The sequence below is a fragment of the Oncorhynchus masou genome, chromosome 7, assembly GCF_036934945.1.
Source record: "Oncorhynchus masou masou isolate Uvic2021 chromosome 7, UVic_Omas_1.1, whole genome shotgun sequence".
In the NCBI taxonomy this organism is placed as follows: domain Eukaryota; kingdom Metazoa; phylum Chordata; class Actinopteri; order Salmoniformes; family Salmonidae; genus Oncorhynchus; species Oncorhynchus masou.
In genome coordinates this window covers 15,189,732-15,212,629 of record NC_088218.1, presented here as the reverse complement: position 1 = coordinate 15,212,629, position 22,898 = coordinate 15,189,732, and the positions used below count along the sequence as shown (strand labels likewise).

Here is a 22,898-nt window from a genome sequence, read left to right as displayed (position 1 = left end):
ACAACCGAGATAGGAAAGAAGACAGAGAGATCCTGAGGTCCAACTGGTTATGAAACAGTCAAGATTAATGTTTTCTAGTAACAATGGTGGTGTGTGTCTTGCTAGAAGTTACCTAGAACTCTACTCTCTCATCTCCCACCATGACCCTGAATCTTCTAGGCTGTGTTCTGCCGCGCTGAAGTGAAATCTGCCCCTGTACCATTCTGGTGTATTTTGGGAGTACGGGGATAGGATGCATAGTGGCAGGACTCATAGCTGCTGAGCAGAATTGGGAGAACAAAGGAAAGAAAACTGCAGTGTTTCATAACCCAAAACATTATGTTGGTTATACTGTAAAGTGCTCTGCTCTTGGAGGAGTAGGTTATGTAAGGGATTTGATTAAACACAGGACTTGGTTTGGTTTCAATGAATAGGTACTTCTGGTTTCACTTAGTGATACTTTGAGATCCAAGCTGAAATACCATTGTTATGGACTCAGGTTCTCCTCTCCATCCCTTCATTCCCCTTCCATTTCTCCCTCCCTCCCTCCATCCATCCATCCATCCATCCATCCATCCATCCATCTCTCTCCATCCCTTCATTCCCCCTCCCTCCCTCCATCCATCTCCATCCATTCATCCATCTCCCTCCCTCTCCCTCCATCCATCCCCTTCATTCCCCTTCCCTCCATCCATCCCCATCCATCCCTCCATCATTCCCCCTCCATCCATCCATCCCATCCATCCATCCATCCATCCCCATCCCTCCCTCCATCCATCCATCCATCCCTCCCTCCATCCATCCATCCATCCATCTCTCTCTCTCCATCCCTTCATTCATCTACCGTTCTTCCTCCATCCGTGTGTAGACTGCTGGGCCAGCTGGATGAGACAGAGACAGCGTTTGATGATTTCTGGGAGAGACACCAGACCAAGCTGGAACAGTGTCTGCAGCTCCGGCATTTTGAATACTACTTCCGTGAGGTGAGGGGAACAGGGACACAAGAGCATCATGGGAGATGTAGTCCCGGTCACTGTTTGTAGAGTGTGCGTGTGTCTCTGTCTGTCTGTCTGTGTGTGCGTAGTGTGTGTGTGTTCTGACTCTAACTGTCCCTCACTATGGGTGTTCAGGTGCGTGCCCAGCTGGATGTGGTGTCAGAGCGGGTAGAGGTGTTCTCGGAGGTTGGCATCAGTCCCGCCCATGCAGAACACATCCTACGAGAACTCAACAGCCAGGAGGAGAAAGCCTGCGTAAGACACATACACATGTCATCCCAATAGCACACATCATCCTCCCCATAGCTCATCAACTTGTCTAACAGATCCAAAACACGATGAGTGAAATGAATGTAGAAACTTGAATGATGAGATTCCACCAGCTGACATGGGTCGTATCCTGTTTCCGCTCTAGTTGTACCCCAGTACATTATAGACCCCATTCATCTCAATGACAGTATTGACTTTACAGATGAGACTCATACCTCTATTGGTTGGTTCACACATACATTACTGTTGTGTCCCTATGCGACTAGAAACATGGCGTGTGTGTGTGTCGGTGTGTGTGTGTGTGTGTGTGTGTAGAAAGAGAGCTTGTCGCCCTCGATGATCCAGACCATTGCAGGGCTGCAGAGCAGCAGTGGGGAGGGAGGGAGGGAAGAGCGTAGGGGGAGGAGAGGGTTGTGGGGGAGGTTCTGCAGCTGGGTTTGGTGGTGGTAGAGTGGATGGTGCTGGTTCTGGATCTGCACCACAGAAACAGCCTGCTCCCTCGTTCTACATTCCCATCACATATATGGACATGAACTGAAACCACAATGCCTGCAATAAGGCCCAGAACATCCACAGTGAAATCTTTACAGACTGTATACGTTGTGTAAAATGAGGACTTGGCTGTTATGCATCGGTCCTTATTTCAGAGGCAACTAGGAAGTAACATGGATTTAATGGCTTTCCATTATGACTGCTTTGTTCATATTTCTTTTGTTTTATTGTATAGTAGTTGTGTGTGTGTGTGTGTGTGTTCTCACCTGCCTGTGTCTCTCTCCAGGATGTGTTGGACTGGGCTCTGTCCCTGGCCGCTGAGGGGGATGGGCTGATTGAGAGTGCTCACTATGCTGAGGACTCCATCCTGCCTAAGTGCAGTGAGCTGAGGGCCGTGTGTGATGAGGTCACCTCCTTCCTCAAGACCAAGAAGGTCCTCCTCCTGAGGGCCATGGAGCTGCACCACTGTCTGGAGAAGGTGAGGGCTGTAGGGGAGAAGTAGGGTCATGGAAACACTGGCAACCCCTGGTTTAGATGGGAATCAGTAACCGGGTGATTGGTCAATGTAGCCCTCTAGTAGGTGAGAGCTGATGGAATCTTTCTGATGTATGACAAGTGTCAAGGTATAAAAGTTAGGGTTTGAGTTCAGCCAGACAAGGATTCATTCTCCCTCTGACCTGTGGTATAATGAACCCCTCTCCCTCCCTCCCTCCCTCCCTCCCTCCCTCCCTCCCTCCCTCCCTAGGCATCGAGGTGGTGTGAGGAAGGGATCTACCTCCTTGCCTCCCAGCCGGTAGATAGATGTCAGTCTCAGGACGGGGCAGAGGCCGCGCTGCAGGAGCTGGAGAAGTATCTGGACACGGCCGCCCAACACCAGATCACCGACCTCAACGCCATCTGGAGGGACTATGACTCCATCCTCAACCCAGAGCTCAGGGTAGGTGGCGCCCCATAGAGGCACCAGATATACATTACATGAGAAAACATTGTATTTGGTGGGCCAGTTGTTTTGAACACGAGACCTGACCAGGAGGTCGAGATATTTTTCCAGGTTTAACCCTCCCCTTTCCACGTGGTCAGGAAAAACTCCTGGCCCCAAGTATAATCAAACGATTGAATAGAGACGAGGAGAGGAAGACGTTTTTGACTATTGAGCTACACCCTCAAAATGTCAATATCTAACCCTCCCTCCCCTCTGTGTGTGTTAACAGGAGCAGGTAGAGAAGGTGTTTCAAAAGCAGGTGTCCATGCAGGAGATGTTTGAGAAGAGGAGGGTCAGTCTGAAGAAGCTGGCAGCCAAACAGACACGGCCCGTCCAACCAGTGGCTCCCAGGCCTGAAGCCATCATCAAGTTCCCCATGTCCCCTCCTGGTGAGTACCACACTCTGCGCCACATGTCACACTGGTTGTCACCATCTGACTCTACCTTTCCCTCCCTGTCTCTCTGGTTCTGACTCTACCCTTCCCTCCCTGTCTCTCTGACTCTACCCTCCCTGTCTCTCTGACTCTACCCTCCCTGTCTCTCTGGTTCTGACTCTACCCTTCCCTCCCCTGTCTCTCTGACTCTACCCTTCCCTCCCCTGTCTCTCTGACTCTACCCTTCCCTCCCCTGTCTCTCTGACTCTACCCTTCCCTCCCCTGTCTCTCTGACTCTACCCTTCCCTCCCTGTCTCTCTGACTCTACCCTTCCCTCCCTGTCTCTCTGACTCTACCCTTCCCTCCCTGTCTCTCTGACTCTACCCTTCCCTCCCTGTCTCTCTGGTTCTACCCTTCCCTCCCTGTCTCTCTGGTTCTACCCTTCCCTCCCTGTCTCTCTGGTTCTACCCTTCCCTCCCTGTCTCTCTGGTTCTACCCTTCCCTCCCTGTCTCTCTGACTCTACCCTCCCTGTCTCTCTGGTTCTGACTCTACCCTTCCCTCCCCTGTCTCTCTGGTTCTGACTCTACCCTTCCCTCCCTGTCTCTCTGGTTCTGATGGAGAATGCTATATGGACACTCCTAATACTTTATTTCAGAATAGGTTCAAATTGGGTTAGGGTAGGGTAAGGGTTTGGTTGAGGTAAGGGTCAGTTTTACATTTTGATGAGTTGTTTTGCAGGTCAGCAGCAGCCTCTCCTGTTTCTGATCCATTCATTGCCATCTAGTGGCATGTAAGAACTGCGCCTTAAACAATATCTCATTCCCGACAATATATCATTGATTGATTGAAAGTACATTTTTGTTGGTTGGTTGTTTGAAGTTCAGATGAGTATTTCTTATCACGTCTTTCTGTTTCTTGTAGCTCACAGGAGTCAAGAGACGAGGAATGCAGAGGACGACATCTTGAACGTAGAAAACTGCAGAATAGTGGAGGTCCAGGTGCAGAACGACGGCAGCAGACACGGCTCTCTGTCTGAGGAGGAGGAGAACCTGGCTGTGCTCCGACGGTAGGGTCAGGGGTCAAAGGTCAATGATGTCATAATATAGCCTGAAATGCCTTCAAATAAATCAATGAAAGTCCTCCCGAGTGGCGCAGCGGTCTAAGGCACTGCAGTGCTTGAAGCGTCACTACAGACCCAGGATCGATCCCAGGCTGTGTCACAACCGGCCATGACTGGGAGTCCCCATAGGGCGGCGCACAATTGGACCATTGTCGTCCGGGTTAGGGGAGAGTTTGGCCGGGGGGGCTTTACTTGGATCATCGCGCTAAAGGGACTCGGGCGCCGGGAGCCTGCAGGCTGACTTTGGTCGTCAGTTGGACGGTGTTTCCTCCAACACATTGGTGCAGCTGGCTTCCGGGTTAAGCGGGCAGGTGTTAAGAAGTGCGCTTTGGCGGGTCATGTTTCGGGAGACGAATGACTCGACCTTCGCCTCTCCTGAGCCCGTTGGGGAGTTGCAGCGATGAGACCAGATCGAAAAAGGGGGTAAAAAAATATATATAAAAATAACAATATCAATTAATCCTCTTGTGAAACACAATTGAAAAGAGATGGTTAGAAAGATAGTTAGATATTTCATATTTGGTATAGTTTATCAAAATAATATTTAGAGGTCGACCGATTAATCGGAATGGCCAATTTCATAACAATCTGTAATCGGCATTTTTGTACACCGATTATGGCTGATTACTTTGCACTCGACGAGGAGACTGTGTAGCAGGCTGACTACCTGTTAGGCAGCAGCAGGCTCGTAAGCATTCATTCAAACAGCACTTTCCTGCATTTGCCAGCAGCTCTTCTCTGTGCTTCAAGCATTGCACTGTTTATGACTTGAAGCCTATCAACTCCCGAGATTAGGCTGGCAATACTAAAGTACCTATTAGAACATCCAATAGTCAAAGGTATATGAAATACAAATGGTATTGAGAGAAATAGTCCTATAATCCTATAATAACTACAACCTAAAAATTCTTAACTGGGAATATTGAAGACTCATGTTAAAAGGAACCACCAGCTTTCATATGTTCTCATGTTCTGAGCAAGGAACTTAAACGTTAGCTTTCTTACATGGCACATATTGCACTTTTACTTTCTTCTCCAACACTTTGTTTTTGCATTATTTAAACCAAATTGAACATGCTTCATTATTTATTTGAGACTAAATTGATTTTATTGATGTATTATATTAAGTTAAAATAAGTGTTCATGCAGTATTGTTGTAATTGTCATTATTACAAATACATGTATAAAAATCGTCCAATTAATCGGTATAGGCTTTTTTTGGTCCTCCAATAATCGGTATCGGCATCGGCTTTGAAAAATCATAATTGGTCGACCTCTAATAATAATACAATATGTTGATGTTAAATAGAATGTTGTTCTGTTCCTACAGACATGTAATGAACGAGCTGTTGGAGACTGAGAGGGCGTATGTAGAGGAGCTACTCTGTGTACTGCAGGTGTGTGTACTGCACTTCTGACCACTAGAGGTCACCACTAAATCACTTACTGTCCTAAGTGTAGTAATATATATATATTTACATTTAAGTCATTTAGCAGACGCTCTTATCCAGAGCGACTTACAAATATATATATTTATATGTTTTTGTTGAAAGTTGACTTATCATAGATGTGCATTTTCAGATTGTCCTGTGTTAACATTTTAGTATGTGTTGTTATTCCAGGGTTATGCTGCAGAGATGGACAACCCAGCCATGGCTCACCTCCTCCCCAGTGCGCTGCTCAACAGGAAGGATGTCCTGTTTGGAAACATGCCAGAGATCTACCAGTTCCACAAGAGGTGACTTTTACTCCACTGCAGCACCCATGTTACATAATGTTTACTGAGCAACGTCCTGTCATTGTAAACAGCTGTTACAGAAGAGGCACATTCATTCAACCATATTGATTTATAGGGACTAGAGGTCGACCGATTAATCGGAATGGCCGATTAATTAGGACCGATTTCAAGTTTTCATAACAATCGGAAATCGGTATTTAAAATAAAATTAAAATACATTTTTATTTTTTGTATACCTTTATTTAACTAGGCAAGTCAGTTAAGAACACATTCTTATTTTCAATGACAGCCTAGGAACGGTGGGTTAACTGCCTCGTTCAGGGGCAGAACAACAGATTTTTACCTTGTCAGCTCGGGGGATCCAATCTTGCAACCTTACAGTTAACTAGTCCAACGCAATAACGACCTGCCTTTCTCTCGTTGCACTCCACAAGGAGACTAAGTTGCTAGCTAGCATTAAATTTATCTCATAAAAAACAATCAATCATAATCACTAGTTAACTACACAAGGTTGATGATATTACTAGATATTATCTAGCGTGTCCTGCGTTGCATATAATCTGACTGATCATACAAGTATCTAAGTTTCTGACTGAGCGGTGGTAGGCAGAAGCAGGCGCGTAAACATTCATTCAAACAGCACTTTCGTGCGTTTTGCCAGCAGCTCTTCGTTGTGCGTCAAGCATTGCGCTGTTTATGACTGCAAGTGAAATGGCTAGCTAGTTAGAGCACGCTAATAGCGTTTCAAACGTTGCTTCGAGGGTGGCTGTTGTCGTTGTGTTGCTGGTTCGTGCCCAGGGAGGAGCGAGGAGAGGGACAGAAGCTATACTGTTACACTGGCAATACTAAGAACATCTAATAGTCAAAGGTTAATGAAATACAAATGGTATAGAGGGAAATAGTCCTATAATTCCTATAATAACTACAACCTAAAAATTCTTAACTGGGAATATTGAATACTCATGTTAAAAGGAACCACCAGCTTTCATATGTTCTCATGTTCTGAGCAATGAACTGAAACGTTAGCTTTCTTACATGGCACATATTGCACTTTTACTTTCTTCTCCAACACTTTGTTTTTGCATTATTTAAACCAAATTGAACATGTTTCATTATTTACTTGAGGCTAAATTTATTTTATTGATGTATTATATTAAGTTAAAATAAGTGTTCATTCAGTATTGTTGTAATTGTCATTATTACAAATAAAAAATGTAAAAATCGGCCAATTAATCAGTATCGGCCTTTTTGGTCCTCCAATAATCGGTATCGGCGTTGAAAAATCATAATCGGTCGACCTCTAATAGGGACCAATTTCAACAATATTTCATTTGGGTAACATTACCTCCCCCGCTGCTTCCCAACCTCGGTAGTACTAACCTGTGTCCCGCTGTCTGTCTGTGTCTCTCATCAGGACATTCCTCAGGGAGCTGGAGACCTACACAGACGTCCCTGAGCTGGTGGGACGCTGTTTCCTGGAGAGGATGGGCGACCTGCAGATCTATGAGAAGTACTGTCAGAACAAACCTCGATCCGAGAGCTTGTGGAGACAGTGCTCCGACTGCGCCTTCTTCCAGGTAACCTTTCACCTTTCTTTCAGGGCCCTCAGTGTATCTTGGATAGGATCCTCAAGCTCAGTATACTGTAAGCTTGTAAAAACAAAAAAAACACAAAAAAACATGTGTTGATGTGTGATTGTTTGTTTTTACAAAGGAGTGCCAGAGAAAGTTGGAACACAAACTGGGGTTGGACTCGTACCTCCTCAAGCCAGTCCAGAGGATAACCAAATACCAGCTGATACTGAAGGAGTTACTGAAGTACAGTAAGGGCTGTGAGGGTTCAGAGGACCTGCAGGAGGCGCTGTCCTCCATCCTGGGGATCCTGAAGGCCGTCAACGACTCCATGCACCTCATCGCCATCACAGGATATGAGGTCAGCTAACCACGACACCCCTATTCTCCTCGTGCTTTAGGGTGGAGAGGAAAAATGTACCCAACCGTGTAACATCTTCTGTACCACAGACAACGCTCAGTTATCTTTCCTACTTGTGATTGATTGTGTTGATTTATTGATCCCCAGGGGAGCCTGACGGAGTTGGGCAGGCTGCTGATGCAGGGGTCGTTCAGCGTGTGGACGGAACACAAGAAAGGTCACGCTAAGGTCAAGGACCTGGCCCGCTTTAAGCCCATGCAGAGACACCTGTTCCTGCATGAAAAAGCCCTGCTCTTCTGTAAGAGACGGGAGGAGAATGGGGAGGGTTACGAGAAAGCCCCGTCCTACAGCTTTAAACACTCCCTCAACGTGAGTCTGTTTATGTCTGGCTGGCTGGCTCACTGTCTGGGGGAGGGTTACGAGAAAGCCCCCTCGTACAGCTTCAAACACTTCCTCAATGTCCTGACTGACTTTCTGCCAGTCTGTCTGGCTGGCTGGCTCTCCTTGGATTTTTACTTGGATCTATAGTATGTTATGGGTTCAACAGTGATATAGAAGTGTAATATTCTTCGGTTCTCTCTAACAGATGAGTGCGGTGGGCATCACGGAGAGCGCCAAGGGTGACAACAAGAAGTTTGAGATCTGGTGTAATTCCAGAGAGGAGGTGTTTATCGTCCAGGCTGCGACACCTGAGATCAAAACATCTTGGTTGAACGAGATCAGGAAGGTTCTGACTGGCCAGCTGAAGGCCTGCAGGGGTAAGATAGGGGATCTGCGGCATTACAGACACAAGCACACACATTCCAGAGTTGATACACATCTGGATGCTAAATTCTTTGTTGTTGTGTCTGTGTTCTGTTAGTAAGTGTGATGATTTGTTCCAGAATCGAGTCAAAAGAAGGCGTCAGACACAATGTCTCCCAGTCCAACCAGCAACAGCCCACCTATCTGTCTCAGGTCAGATTGTACAGAGAGAACCATGGCTAGAGCCAGTTACAGAGAAGGAATCAACATGGTTGGTTCTTCTCTTTTTCACCTGTTTGTTTCTCCCTCTTAGTCCATTTAGGAACTGTCAGAAGAGCGTGAAGAAGGGAGAAGAGAAGAAGACAGACGCTGTCATCTCTGACCCCAACTCCCCCTCCTCCCCAAAACACAAAGGTGAGTTGCCCTATTTTGTTGAGTAAAGAAAATGTTTTTTAGCTCTATCAAATGCTCATGACAAGAAAGCAAACTTCTGTTGCAGTTTTAGTGACCCCCCTTGTCTGGTTAGGTACCCAAGCCGTCCTTGAATCTTTTCCTACTTCCTCCTTCCTTGTTCCTCCTTTAATCTGAGCTTTCTTTCTCTTCTTTTCCTCTTCAAACCACTTTACTCTGTCTCTCCTTCCTGTCCCTCTTTCTCTACCATGGTTGTAGAGGAGACCGTCACCAGTCCCACCTCTGACAGGGCATCAGTGGCTAAAAAGCGTTTTTCCCTTCAAGGCTTCAGCAATCTGAAGAGTCAGAAAGGTAACACTAGTGTCCTGGAGGCATCCCCCACGTTGTCGTCATCATCATATATGGCAAAGATATGTTCTCCATTTTGAAGTCAACCCCAAGCTCTCTTCACCTACCCCCCTAATATGATTTAGACAGGACACATCCTTTCTAGTAGTCGACTGCATCAGGGCTTTTGAAGACTGATATTTTGGCTTGCTTTCCTTTGCAGAATTTATTCACCCTGCTGGTAAAAGTCTAACATTACCAATGGTATTCTCTCAACCAGGTATACTACAGTGTCGTTTGTGGTTAATACATCAAATATTAGAATGAGTGTCTGTTTTAGTAGTCCTGTCCTCCAGCCTCATTATTTAGATGTCTCCAATAGTATTAGCAAGTAGCTAATTATTCTAGTCAGTTTCAGGAAGCTCTTCCCTCTCTCACGGCTGTTTTTCTATTGCTCTCTTTATCATTTCTCTCTGTTTCCTTCTCTTTTGTCTCTCTTCTTCGGCCAACAGGATCCCCCCTAAGCCCTGACCATAAAGCCAAAAGCCACGAGATTAAGAGTGACCCAACTCCCTTTGGGTGTAAAGGTATTATATTTAGTCCTTGTCATACCTGTGTTTGACTCTGTAGTGTAGTCATCCATCCTGACCCTCCCTCAGAGTAGTCATCCATCCTGACCCTGCCTCACTGTAGTCATCCATCCTGACCCTGCCTCACTGTAGTCATCCAGCCATCCTGAACCTCCCTCACTGTAGTCATCCATCCATCTTGACAATGCCTCACTGTAGTCATCCATCCATCCTGACCCTGCCTCACTGTAGTCATCCAGCCATCCTGACCCTGCCTCACTGTAGTCATCCAGCCATCCTGACCCTGCCTCACTGTAGTCATCCAGCCATCCTGACCCTCCCTCACTGTAGTCATCCAGCCATCCTGAACCTCCCTCACTGTAGTCATCCAGCCATCCATCCTGACCCTCCCACACTGTTGTCATCCATCCATCCTGACCCTCCCTCACTGTTGTCATCCATCCATCCTGACCCTCCCTCACTGTTGTCATCCATCCATCCTGACCCTCCCTCACTGTAGTCATCCAGCCATCCTGACCCTGCCTCACTGTTGTCATCCATCCAACCTGACCCTCCCTCACTGTAGTCATCCATCCATCCTGACCCTCCTTCACTGTAGTCATCTCAGCACCATGTCAACTGCCCATCATCCCAAAATATATCTCTGTGTGACCATCATGCAAGCAGAGTAAACTGGAGAGGGAATGAATTGTGGTAGATGAATGTAAGACATTCAGCCACGGGGCCCGCTGAGTGCATTTGTACTGTAGCTAAAGACACTGGACTGATGAGGGACTGCAACATGGAGATGACCCAGAAAAGATCATTCAAATTTGACGATCGTTGACACAGAAGATGCATACAACAATATCTTGATTTAAACAAGTGAAAAATCTATGAAAGCCTTGTTGGCCTCAATGGCCTTTGTAAGACAGTTTGATGGATGAGTCAACCTACACCTGTGTACTTCAAAGCCACCTGAGTGGCAGACACAGCGTTCATCTGAACGATGTTGCTGACTGCTACTGCTTCTTCTCCTCAGAGCCTGGTCAGACTCCTCACATCACTCTGAGCAGGGCCAAGTGGCTCAGCACCTCTAGTCTCTTACAGGCCAAAAGGAGAGGTAGTGTGACAACATGCCTGGGAGGAACACGCTGCTGCACTGTGTGGTTGGCCTGGACCCTGCTCTGCTTCTTCCACATACAGAATACTCCCCCCCAACACATAGTCACAAATCACTAGCTTGTTCCACAATCACAGACAAATCTTCTCTCTGAGATTTGCTGTTGAATATCTGTGTGATATTCACTGCCGGGAAATACTGATTTGGGTTGTTTGTTTGCTGGAAGGGCAAACTGTGTGTCTCTCTCTGTAGCATGTGTTGTCGTGTTGGTTGCTGTGTGTCTGTGTTTCTGACGGATCACAATGCATTGATCTAGGTCTCACTGGATGCTAGGACTCCACATCTGTTCTTCTTGGTTATTCAATCATGTTCTTTGGGTTCTAATCTGGTACTTGTGGTTCTGTTTGAGGATTTACAGTGTACTCTGTCAATGGATGCGTTTGCATCCAGTTCTCACCACCTATCACTGTACATATCACCTTGTCTTGTGTATGATTGTGTTAGTGTCCACTCTTCCTTTCCTCTTGAGTTTCACTCCCTTTCTCTAGTTTGACAAGCTATCCTTCATGTTGGGATCAAACATTCCATGACAATAATGTTCTCTAAATTGCAATCTATCTTGGAATGTCTTGGAATTTCTGGTGCCACTGCTAAATCTTAATCTAGATATCAAATCGAGTTTGCTGAATTCTATTACTCTCCTTCTCTCTTTCCTACTATCCTTCTCTCTTTCCCTCCTCCCCCTAGGTTGGAACAAGGGCTCTTTCTCCATGGACGTGCCAGAAGTGCATGATGGGTACTCCAGCGCCGAGGACCCCATGAACTCTGACCTTGAGGATGAGGGAGGCAGGAAGCTGGTGAGTCATGGCCGCCAACATGTATACAACATGTTATGAAAGTTACTTGTTATTCCCTAGCAACACACATGGTAACATGACACACTGGACGCAAACATATGAACTTTGCCCTTTACCCTGTGACCCCAGGCTGTCGGCGACAGGTTCACAGTGGTGGCGGACTATGAGAAGGAGAAAGGAGGGCCTCAGGACCTGTCAGTGAAGAGTGGAGACATGGTGCAGCTCATTAAAGAGGGAGATGACGGACAGTGGTTTGTTAGAAACTTGAGGAGCAACAAAGATGGCTGGGTAGCAGCAGCCAACCTTCTCACCCTCATCACAGAGTCCAAGTCCTCGCAGTCCCTCTGCAGCTCAGGTACACTGGCTCCATCTGTTTGTCTGTCTGCCTCTTTCTCTTCAGTCTCTCTCTCTCGGTTTGTGCAAGAGGGAACTGTATCTTGCTACCCAAATAGCTATTTTGAAAAGTAACAGGAGTGTGTCTGTATTTTAGTTTGTTTTAGAAGTATCTTTGGACTCTAATGGAAACTAACTTGTGTGTGTTTTGTTGTGTTACAGAGGGCAGTGTAACTGGCAACCTCAACACCTCCTCCAGCTGCAGTGAAACCTACACAAGTTTCTCTGACATCAAGCCCTAAAGTCCCGCCCCCTCTAAGCCCTGAGACACAGCTACAGCGCCACCCAGTGGTTGGCTGTTCAAATGACACGTGCACTTTTCCCCTCTACTACTGTTCAAATCAAATCAAATTGTATTTATCACATGCGCCGAATACAACTGGTGTAGCCTTTACAGTGAAATGCTTGCACACGTTAGTTTTCATTACAGTCCATAGATACTTCACTCTCATACTGAAGTGGAGACTGCCTGGAATGTAGCAGAAAGCAGTCTAATAGCTGCTTATCTGTCAATGTGAAGGGAAGGTAATGAAGGACTGCTTTCCTCTGGACATACTCTACTCTCAGGGATAAGAGGTAGTGTCCTAGTCTTTTACTGTGATTGAGGGCTAGCACACATTGAGAACAGGAAGTTCAGGCCTCTCCCCTACCTGTTTGACAGAGATGAACAAGGAAGGACACACCCGCTCCATTCACACACACAGGCAGGCTTTGTTAGCCTAGCGCGGTCCCGCTCCTCCCACTCCAACAAGGTGACAGTGATATGGAGCCAGGAGCTCCTCTACTGAACTCAACACTTCAACAGACAAACAAACAGACGCCTCAGTCTCTCTCCTGTGGACTCTGGTAACCAGTTGTGTCATAATGTTTCTGTGTCAGGCAGTCAACCTCCTCAGTATGTCCTCAGTCCTCTCCTGAGTGACTTTAAAAATAGATGATGGATTTATATTTCATATGTTTCTGCTGGATCCCCCAAGACAAAACTAAACTGTAAAAGTGTCGAGACAATCACATTCTAGCAAGAATGCAAATTAGAATGGAATTGTCATGAAATACTTTTTGAGTTTGGTCAACTGTGTATATCTATGGCTTTGTCCAGAGGCCCTCCAGTCCCTCTCCCTCCCTGTTTCTCCTTCCTCCACCTGTGCTGTCTGAGCTATTAGTGAACTCTTGGCTTTGTTCCCAGTGATCTGAGAGACCTGGGCTTTAAACTACCGGGTGTTCCTTTAGGCAGGGGCGATATTACAGGACGGTCAGATATCATAGATACTTCAACAATAACAGTGCTCAGGATGTTCTTCTGAATCATTTTCTCTTGGCTCAAAGTCCAATCCTATACACTACACAGAAATCCCCTGAAGATTCAGATTCCCGTAAAGAGATTCATGTCAGGTCGATTGATGTTGAAATAACTGTGTACTGTACCAGAGAGTATAAACTTAAAAGGAATTATTTGTATGCGTTAATCAATGTGTATAAGTTCATTTATTTGAGAAAGATGTGTACAGATATAATTATCCTATACCTCGTATTTTTCATTGAATATGTGTATGTTGTGTATGAAGTCCATGGATATGTTTTCGTGGGCCTAAGTTTATCAAAGATATTTTATTAGTTGTTTTCGGGGCATGTTTCCATGGTAATTTCTTAAAACTCCTGAGACGACATATATTAATAGAAATATCATTTTCCTCATTTGAGAATGCAGTCTGTACACTGAAAACCGAAGATGGAATATAACTAAAACGTCCTGTGCTGAAAGTTCAACTCGGACTGATGGTTGTCTCAAATTTCAGCACAATAAAAGGTTTTAAACTGTTCTGGTTACAACCGTTTTAGTTATAACAGTTTTTATAACTTATTGTTCTACTGTATATCTTTTTCGATTTGCACCCAGTGAGATTACAATGTTGTTCCTGTCACATTGTTATGCAGCACATTGCCGCATTATTTTGTTCTTTGTTTTCCTACGGTAACAAGTATTGATACAGATGTTATATAATTAATGATATGCATTCATATCTGTGTATATGTGTAAATATGTATCTCTGAGGTGTATTATTAAAGCCGCTGAATAAAGACAAAGATTCTTTGCTTTAATCCAATGACTTTGTTTTTGTCATTATAAAACCATCAGGTATCATTAAATGATGTAGCCAATCATTGCTCACTGTGTGGTCCTTAGTTTGTTTTAAATAATTTAACGTTGCAACTACTGTCTTATTTTAATGTCGATTTTCACACTCACAGCCTAGACATGTTTGAAATTCTATACATTTGAAATGGTTTATTTTCAATATTTTTGTGATTTTTGACATAACACAACATAAAAACAGTACAGTATATGAATGGAAAACACCACGCACAACTCAAGTTAGGCTTTTACCAAAAATATTTTATGAAATATTTTATTAAGTGTATATTACTAGAAAATATTATTATTCACCTCTAGTTGCCAAGCGTGATTTCCAGCGTTCACGGAGGTTTGGTGAATACTGTTTTGTGAGCTGTAACTGATTGCAATAGGGCCATCTTGTTTCACCGGTTTAAGGGTCAAATTTACTTTTTCCCATTAATAAATAATTTGTACACAAAAAACATAGCCATAATCAAAAAATTGTTCGAGCATGTTTTTCTAGAGCATAGCTGCTATCCATGAAATCTAAAAAATAATAATATTGTGATCCGGATATGAAAATCCCTCAACGTCACAGGGGAAGGACCAATGGGCTGGTAGATAAATATTCAGTGTGCGCCGCCTATCCCGGGCCTGTGGCTCATATCGAATCAGACCAAATGGAATTCTGCACTGCCTTCTTAAAAGATTCCGTACATTTTAATTCGCACATACACATATTCCTCTGACGTTTTGCCCAGCATACAACACACCTCTGGCGTGACCAGAAAAAGCTGCTCGGTTACATTGAGAATCGAGACAGCAGCAAAGACATCCAAGAGAAAAAATACAAAATAGACTCTTGCACCGTAAGTATCCGTAATTTATTAGATCCTTACAAGATTGTTCAAATGTTTCAAATTGATGCTGCCCTTAACATTGTATTCAATCGATTCAACTTTGAAACAATCTTGCTACTTTAATTAAATGCAGCCATTGCCAATCTGTTTAGCTGCTTTTCTGTAAAAACCATTAGCTAAACGGTCCGATTTATGCATGTGACATCCATTCTTTAAAGGGAGTTTAAAACCCCAAACGGGTGTATCCCATAGTTGACATATTCGCACATGTCTTATTTATTTTATTTCTGCGTGTCTACATTAATCTACATGTCCTGTGACGCCTTCATCCGGGAACGCTCTTCCCTAAACATGTTTGGTGGTCCTTTAACACACAGGACAAGTAGAGTGCGTAAGCGTAATGTCACGCATCGAATGTGTCAAGTCTGGCTTTGTTTGTACAGGGTTTGTTTTGCTTTAGCGCTAGCAGAGCTTTGCTTTCCGTGCAGTGGATAGGAACACCAATGAACAGTGAAGACAGAGAGAGGCCGTCGCATAGGCTGCTATTCTGTCTCGCCAGCTGTCATTCTCTATTAGGCCTACAGTAACAACTTCATCGAAATGTTCGTCTTGTATATAATTACTTAATTTAAAGACATTGGACCTTGACCTAACATGTTACATTTTTAGTTTGGCTCCTTGTTTTGTTATTATTCATTAATTTATGTATTTATCCAGCCAGACTAGTTTGGTGTTCTCCAGCTTTAATGCATAATTATTTGTGCCTCCATATTTTTAAATCACACAGTCCTTGTCATTAGACAGGATGTGTGATGTAAATGTATGTTTTGAAAGTGTCAGATTGGCTACCAACATTCACAATCTTAGACCAGGCATAAACAACTGTCACCCAGACTGCACCTCACATAGGATAGATTGTGTCTCACCATTTTTTTAAAGAGTACCCTATAGCATGTCTGACAGGCTGCATAGGCTTATGTCATCAGTGATGTAGTCAGTGCAGGGACTGTCATGATGCTCAGTGCCACTTTAGGTAACTCTAGGCCTTATGGGAGTTTTATTTCAGCAGCAGCGCCATGTACTGTGTGTTGGCTCTAACCACAGATCTAGGACCAGATTACCCTACCCCCAATCATAGCCTTCACCATTAGGGGTTGGAAAATATCTGACCCTCTATCTGTGGTTAGGGGTGATTAGAGGCCAGAATGATGATGGTGGGTTGATGATAAAGATAACAAGCAAAATGGCTGCAGAACCTCTCCTGAAATAGAACAACCCATTGGAGTGTCCTATCAGTCTTTGTTTTGTCTGGGTTCTGTTTGCATTCAGTCTGAGAGTTCTGAGTTGTTCCGTCTGTATTCTTTCTGCCTTGCGTCTGTGATGAGGTTGTGTGTGTTTGTTCATGGAACTCTGGGACTGGACTCCATCTTGACTGATGGAGATGGAATCATGTCAGGCCCTGTGAATGGCAGTACCTCTCCCCTCTCCTGCTTCAGTCTCTCTCTCCTACTACCGTAACCATTCTCATGACTCCCTATAGCTTGTTTAGCAAAAAAATCGATGCATTCGCAACCAAGGAGCAAAACAGGCGGGGTTGGCTTAGAATCAATGGATCGATGACATGTAAACTTATTTTTGTCACATGCTTAGTAAACAACAGGTGTAGACTAACAGTGAAATGCTTATGGTGCCTTCCCAACAATGCAGAATACAATAAAGTAGAAAAAATTGTGACACAAGGAATAAATCCACAATGAGCCATGATGGCTTGGCTCTAAACATGGGGTACCAGTACCGAGCCGATGTGCAGGGGTACGAGGTAATCGAGGTAGATATGTACTTATAGTTAGGGGTAAAGTGACTTGTTAACAGGATAGATGATATGTGATGTGTGTGTGATGACAGTGTGCCTGTGAGTGTGTGTATGTGTTGGAGTGTCTGTGTGGGTAGTGTGTATGCATAGAGTCAAAAAGAGTTAGGTTAGTGCATTGTTTTCGTGACATTGTCAGCTATCTGGCTGTATATCAACTATTTTCCAGTTTCACATCTAATAAACCAATGCTAGATATTTGGTGAGATGAGGTTAATGTAATATGCTATGTAATACCAGGGTGTCGGTTAGATGAGGTTAATGTAATATGCTATGTAATACCAGGGTGTCGGTTAGATGAGGTTAGTTTATTCAATTGTAATACCAGGGTGTCGGTTAGCGCTGGGCGATATGGCTAAAAAGCCATATCAAGCTAAATTCATTGAATTATCACGATAACAATACATTTAACGATACGTTTATAGCATTTAATGTGTACCACAGTTATTATTTTTTATTACCCATAACTGCTACAACTACTTTGAATGTTATAGCTATCACTTGTCCCATAAACAATATCCCATATTAGCAAACTTATTTAATTTCATAATTCCCATTTCTCTAGTAGGACCCTATAGATTATTTATGTAATGACCGATATCAGCAAAATGTTCACAATAAGTGGTCGGTGTCGATCATTTTCAGTTTATTGTCCCAGCTCTAGTGTCAGTACAGTACAACAACCTTGCTGTTCTAGGCCCATGACAAGAAATACAACCACTCCCTTTAGGAAAGGCTAAAAGCATTCCTCCTTATTTTTTAAAATGTATTTATTGAACAATTATTGAACCATTATTTAACTAGGCGAGTCAGTTAAGAACAAATACTTATTTACAATGACGGCCTACCAAAAGGCAAAAGGCCTCCTGCGGGGACAGGGGCTGGAATTAAAAATAAATCAAATATAAATATAGGACAAAACACACATCACGACGAGAGACGACACTACATAGAGACCTAAGACCACAACATAGCAAGGCAGCAACACATGACAACACAGTAGCAACACAAAACATGGTACAAACATTATTAGGCACAGACAACAGCACAAAGGGCAAGAAGGTAGAGACAACAATACATCACTCAAAACCGCCACAATTGTCAGTAAGAGTGTCCATGATTGAGTCTTTGAATGAAGAGATTGAGATAAAACTGTCCAGTTTGAGTGTTTGTTGCAGCTGGTTCCAGTCGCTAGCTTCAGCGAACTGAAAAGAGGAGCGACGCAGGGATGTGTGTGCTTTGGGGACCTTTAACAGAATGTGACTGGCAGAACGGGTGTTGTATGTGGAGGATGAGGGCTGCAGTAGATATCTCAGATAGGGGGAAGTGAGGCTTAAGAGGGTTTTATAAATAAGCATCAACCAGTGGGTCTTGCGACGGGTATACAGAGATGACCAGTTTACAGAGGAGTATAGAGTGCAGTGATATGCCCTATGAGGAGCGTTGGTGGCAAATTTGATGGCCGAATGGTAAAGAACATTATCCGCTTGAGAGCACCCTTACCTTACAATCTATAAACTACATCTCCGTAATCTATCATGAGCGAAATCAATATTAATATATGCCATTTTAACAGATTATTTTATCCAAAGCAACTTAGTCATGTGTGCATATATTTTACGTATGGGTGGTCCCGGGAATCGAACCCACTACCCTGGCGTCACAAGCACCATGCTCTAAAAAGGATCGTATAGATTGTATACATAGGATATTTCTGTTACCCAACTCTGTCCTTCTAGGCTACATTAGACCAGGTTACAGATAATCCAGGGAAAATCAGTTTATTTGTAAAATATTACATACTGTAGGACCCTAGTCTGTTACTAGACATCCGATAATGAACCCAAGTCTGTGAATTGTGTCCGACTGGGCCTAGGCTACATCCAGGATCCTTGGTTTCATCCAATCGCTCCTCATATCCGTAGGCTTCGTGGTATGTTTATGAAGTAGGCTAGCAGCCTTTTATTTCCTGGTTGAGCATGTTGTGGCGTGTCTGAATCAGGATTATCCCTTCCATTATGGCTTCGTGGTATGTTTATGAAGTAGGCTAGCAGCCTTTTATTTCCTGGTTGAGCATGTTGTGGCGTGTCTGAATCAGGATTATCCCTTCCATTATGGCTTCGTGGTGTGTTTATGAAGTAGGCTAGCAGCCTTTTATTTCCTGGTTGAGCATGTTGTGGCGTGTCTGAATCAGGATTATCCCTTCCATTATGGCTTCGTGGTGTGTTTATGAAGTAGGCTAGCAGCCTTTTATTTCCTGGTTGAGCATGTTGTGGCGTGTCTGAATCAGGATTATCCCTTCCATTATGGCTTCGTGGTATGTTTATGAAGTAGGCTAGCAGCCTTTTATTTCCTGGTTGAGCATGTTGTGGCGTGTCTGAATCAGGATTATCCCTTCCATTATGGCTTCGTGGTATGTTTATGAAGTAGGCTAGCAGCCTTTTATTTCCTGGTTGAGCATGTTGTGGCGTGTCTGAATCAGGATTATCCCTTCCATTATGGCTTCGTGGTATGTTTATGAAGTAGGCTAGCAGCCTTTTATTTCCTGGTTGAGCATGTTGTGGCGTGTCTGAATCAGGATTATCCCTTCCATTATGGCTTCGTGGTGTGTTTTTATGAAGTAGGCTAGCAGCCTTTTATTTCCTGGTTGATTTCCTGGTTGAGCATGTTGTGGCTAGTGGTTGAGCTGAATCAGGATTATCCCTTCCATTATGGCTTCGTGGTATGTTTATGAAGTAGGCTAGCAGCCTTTTATTTCCTGGTTGAGCATGTTGTGTCTGAATCAGGATTATCCCTTCCATTATGGCTTCGTGGTATGTTTATGAAGTAGGCTAGCAGCCTTTTATTTCCTGGTTGAGCATGTTGTGGCGTGTCTGAATCAGGATTATCCCCATTATGGCCATTATGGCCTTTTATTTCCTGGTTGAGCATGTTGTGTCTGAATCAGGATTATCCCTTCCATTATGGCTTCGTGGTATGTTTATGAAGTAGGCTAGCAGCCTTTTATTTCCTGGTTGAGCATGTTGTGGCGTGTCTGAATCAGGATTATCCCTTCCATTATGGCTTCGTGGTGTGTTTATGAAGTAGGCTAGCAGCCTTTTATTTCCTGGTTGAGCATGTTGTGGCGTGTCTGAATCAGGATTATCCCTTCCATTATGGACTCATGCAGTTGCCTGTCCAGAGACATTTAGCCTCATTCTTGTTTAATTCTGATTGATGGGTTGTTTATTAAAGTTGCATTAATCAAATCAAATGTTATTTATCACATGCTTCGTAAACAACCGGTGTGGGACTAACAGTGAAATGCTTACTTACGGGTCCTTTTCCAAAATTGTAGAGCCAAAGATACTACTTATACTGTGTTTACCTCACAGCTTCATGGGAAATGCAGTTTTTTGAACAGGTCTGGGTGGGGAGAGCGGGGTTGGGTAGAGAGGGAGCTCCTTTCTTGCTTGTAGTCAGTGAGTGGGATAGGAATAGGATTTTCTTGGGTTCACTGTCCTGCGTTTTGCGCTGGGGCTTTTTCAGGGGTGACTGCAAGCATACCAAACATCCAGATAGAAATGGATAGTGTAGAACAGACATTCTCTTGCATGAAGAAAAAAGGAATAGGGAATCCCATCTGCTCTACATGATGTGCAAGGCTGTGAGCGATGCAGTCCACTGACTAGTCTCCTGCTGTGGACTGTGATCAAAGTGACAAGCTCCTGGCATCAGTTTGTCTGTTCTGTTTTGCGAGGAATGGAGGTAATACCGTCACGCTCAGCACTAAGGATTAACAGTCACAAGTTATACTCACCCCCACCCTCTCCCTCACACACTCTCGCTCTCTCTCTCTCTCTGAGAGTTTGTTTCAGCAGCTAGGTTATCCTTCATGTTGGCGTCAAACACTCCATGACAATAATGTTGTAAGATTCTTGCTAGAATGTAAACTGTGTTGGAGCACTAGGTGCCAACTTGGCGAACCATTGGAATCCTAAATCTTAAACGGAGTTGTCCTAACTTTACACTGGCCATGAGTAGGCTATTTCAGTATTTCGGACGCACATTGTTGAGACATCCTCTTGAGTGATGAAACGCACACACCTATTATCTGTCCTCTGGCTGCCTTTTGTTCTGTTGTCATGACAACCATGAATGCAGTGAGGTGTGCAGAGTGTAGTCTGACTCAGCGTAAGCGGGTATTGCTTATGCCCTTTTATAAATCACTGCGAGATCCCAGGGGGAAGACTGCGCTCTTCTTTCTGTGGGTGTATCTCAATACAACTGCCTTCCTCTCCTTGTCTCATCTCCTCCATCACTAATGTTCTTCAGTCCTGGTCTGGGACACCCTCAGGGGATGCAGGCTTTTGTTTGTTCATTTCACATCAATGTAGATGAACTGGAGGAGATTAGATGAAGATACTTTAGATGCACCCCATGTCAAGTAAGGGGAGAAATGCCTGTGGTACACTGATATATGGTTTAATTAAGCAATAAGGCTCGGGGGGTGCCATTATACCACTGATAAAAGCTGTTCTTATGCAAAAACGCAATGTGGAGTGCCTGGATACAACCCATTGATCATATACCACAAACCCCCGAGGTGCCTTATTGCTATTATAAACTGGTCACCAACCTAATTAGAACAGCAACAATATGGTTTGTCATACCTGTGATATACCAGTTTTCAGCATTCAGGGCTCGAACCACCCAGTTTATAACGTGTGATATACACTGAGTGCACAAAACATTAAGAACACCTCCCTAATATTGGCTTGTACCTCAATTCTTTGGGGCATGGACTCTACAAGGTGTTGAAAGCATTCCACAGGGATGCTGGACCATGTTGACTCCAATGCTTCCCACAGTTGTGTCCAGTTGGCTGGATGTCCTTTGTGTGGTGGAATATTCTTGAAACACACAGGAAACTGTTGTGAAAAACCCAGCAGCGTTGCAGTTCTTGACACAAACCACTGTGCCTGGCACCTACTACCATACCCCGTTCAAAGGCACTTCAATCTTTTGTCTTGTCCATTCAACCTCTGAATAGCAAACATAGACAATCCATCTCAATTGTCCGAAGGCTTAAAATTCCTTCTTTAACCTGTCTCCTCCCCATCTATATTGATTGAACTGGATTTAGTGACATCAATAAGGGATCATAGCTTACACACTGTTGGCATTCTCTCAACCAGCTTCATGAGGTAGTCACCTGGAATGCACTTGTTAAAAGCTAATTTGTGGAATTTCTTTCTTTGATAAATGCGTTTGAGCCAAGGTAGGGGTGATATACAAAAGAGAGCCCTATTTGGTAAAAGACCAAGTCCATATTATGGCAAGAACAGCTCAAATAAACAAAGAGAGACGACAGTCCATCATTACTTTAAGATGTGATGGTCAGTCAATTCAGAACATTTCAAGAACTTTGAAAGTTTCTTCAAGTACAGTCGCAAAAACCATCAAGTGCTATGATGAAACTGGCTTTCATGAGGACCACCACAAGAAAGGAAGAGAAGACCCAGAGTAAATCTGACCAGTGGAAATCTGTCCTTTGGTTGGAGTCCAAATTGTAGATTTTTGGTTCCAACCGCTCTGTCTCTGTGAGACGCGGAGTAGGTGAACGGATGATCTCCGCAGGAGGTGTGACGTTGTGGGGGTGCTTTTCTGGTGACGCTGAACCAGCATGGCTACCACAGCATTCTGCAGCAATATGCCATCCCATCTGGTTTGCACTTAGTCCCACTATCATTTATTTTTCAACAG

General features: G+C 44.1%; 1 protein-coding gene across 6 annotated transcripts in view; it reads left to right on the top strand.

Moving 5' to 3' along the window:
- LOC135543365 (guanine nucleotide exchange factor DBS-like) overlaps positions 1-14,412 on the top strand; it is a 76,655-nt gene extending 62,243 nt beyond the window's left edge. For 3 of the 6 annotated variants that reach the window (XM_064970563.1, XM_064970564.1, XM_064970566.1), the window contains 20 exons: positions 848-962; positions 1,110-1,229; positions 2,023-2,214; positions 2,482-2,673; positions 2,948-3,107; positions 4,015-4,159; positions 5,544-5,610; positions 5,836-5,951; positions 7,366-7,528; positions 7,665-7,883; positions 8,031-8,252; positions 8,470-8,641; positions 8,768-8,840; positions 8,941-9,041; positions 9,297-9,389; positions 9,878-9,952; positions 10,977-11,057; positions 11,805-11,914; positions 12,044-12,269; positions 12,470-14,412. In XM_064970563.1, the coding sequence (XP_064826635.1) occupies positions 848-962; positions 1,110-1,229; positions 2,023-2,214; positions 2,482-2,673; positions 2,948-3,107; positions 4,015-4,159; positions 5,544-5,610; positions 5,836-5,951; positions 7,366-7,528; positions 7,665-7,883; positions 8,031-8,252; positions 8,470-8,641; positions 8,768-8,840; positions 8,941-9,041; positions 9,297-9,389; positions 9,878-9,952; positions 10,977-11,057; positions 11,805-11,914; positions 12,044-12,269; positions 12,470-12,549 (2,722 nt within the window). In that variant the 3' untranslated portion in view covers positions 12,550-14,412. The remainder of the gene's footprint in view (positions 1-847; positions 963-1,109; positions 1,230-2,022; positions 2,215-2,481; positions 2,674-2,947; positions 3,108-4,014; positions 4,160-5,543; positions 5,611-5,835; positions 5,952-7,365; positions 7,529-7,664; positions 7,884-8,030; positions 8,253-8,469; positions 8,642-8,767; positions 8,841-8,940; positions 9,042-9,296; positions 9,390-9,877; positions 9,953-10,976; positions 11,058-11,804; positions 11,915-12,043; positions 12,270-12,469) is intronic. The other 3 variants (XM_064970565.1, XM_064970567.1, XM_064970568.1) reach the window with 3 other exon arrangements.
- Positions 14,413-22,898: the final 8,486 nt, after the last annotated feature.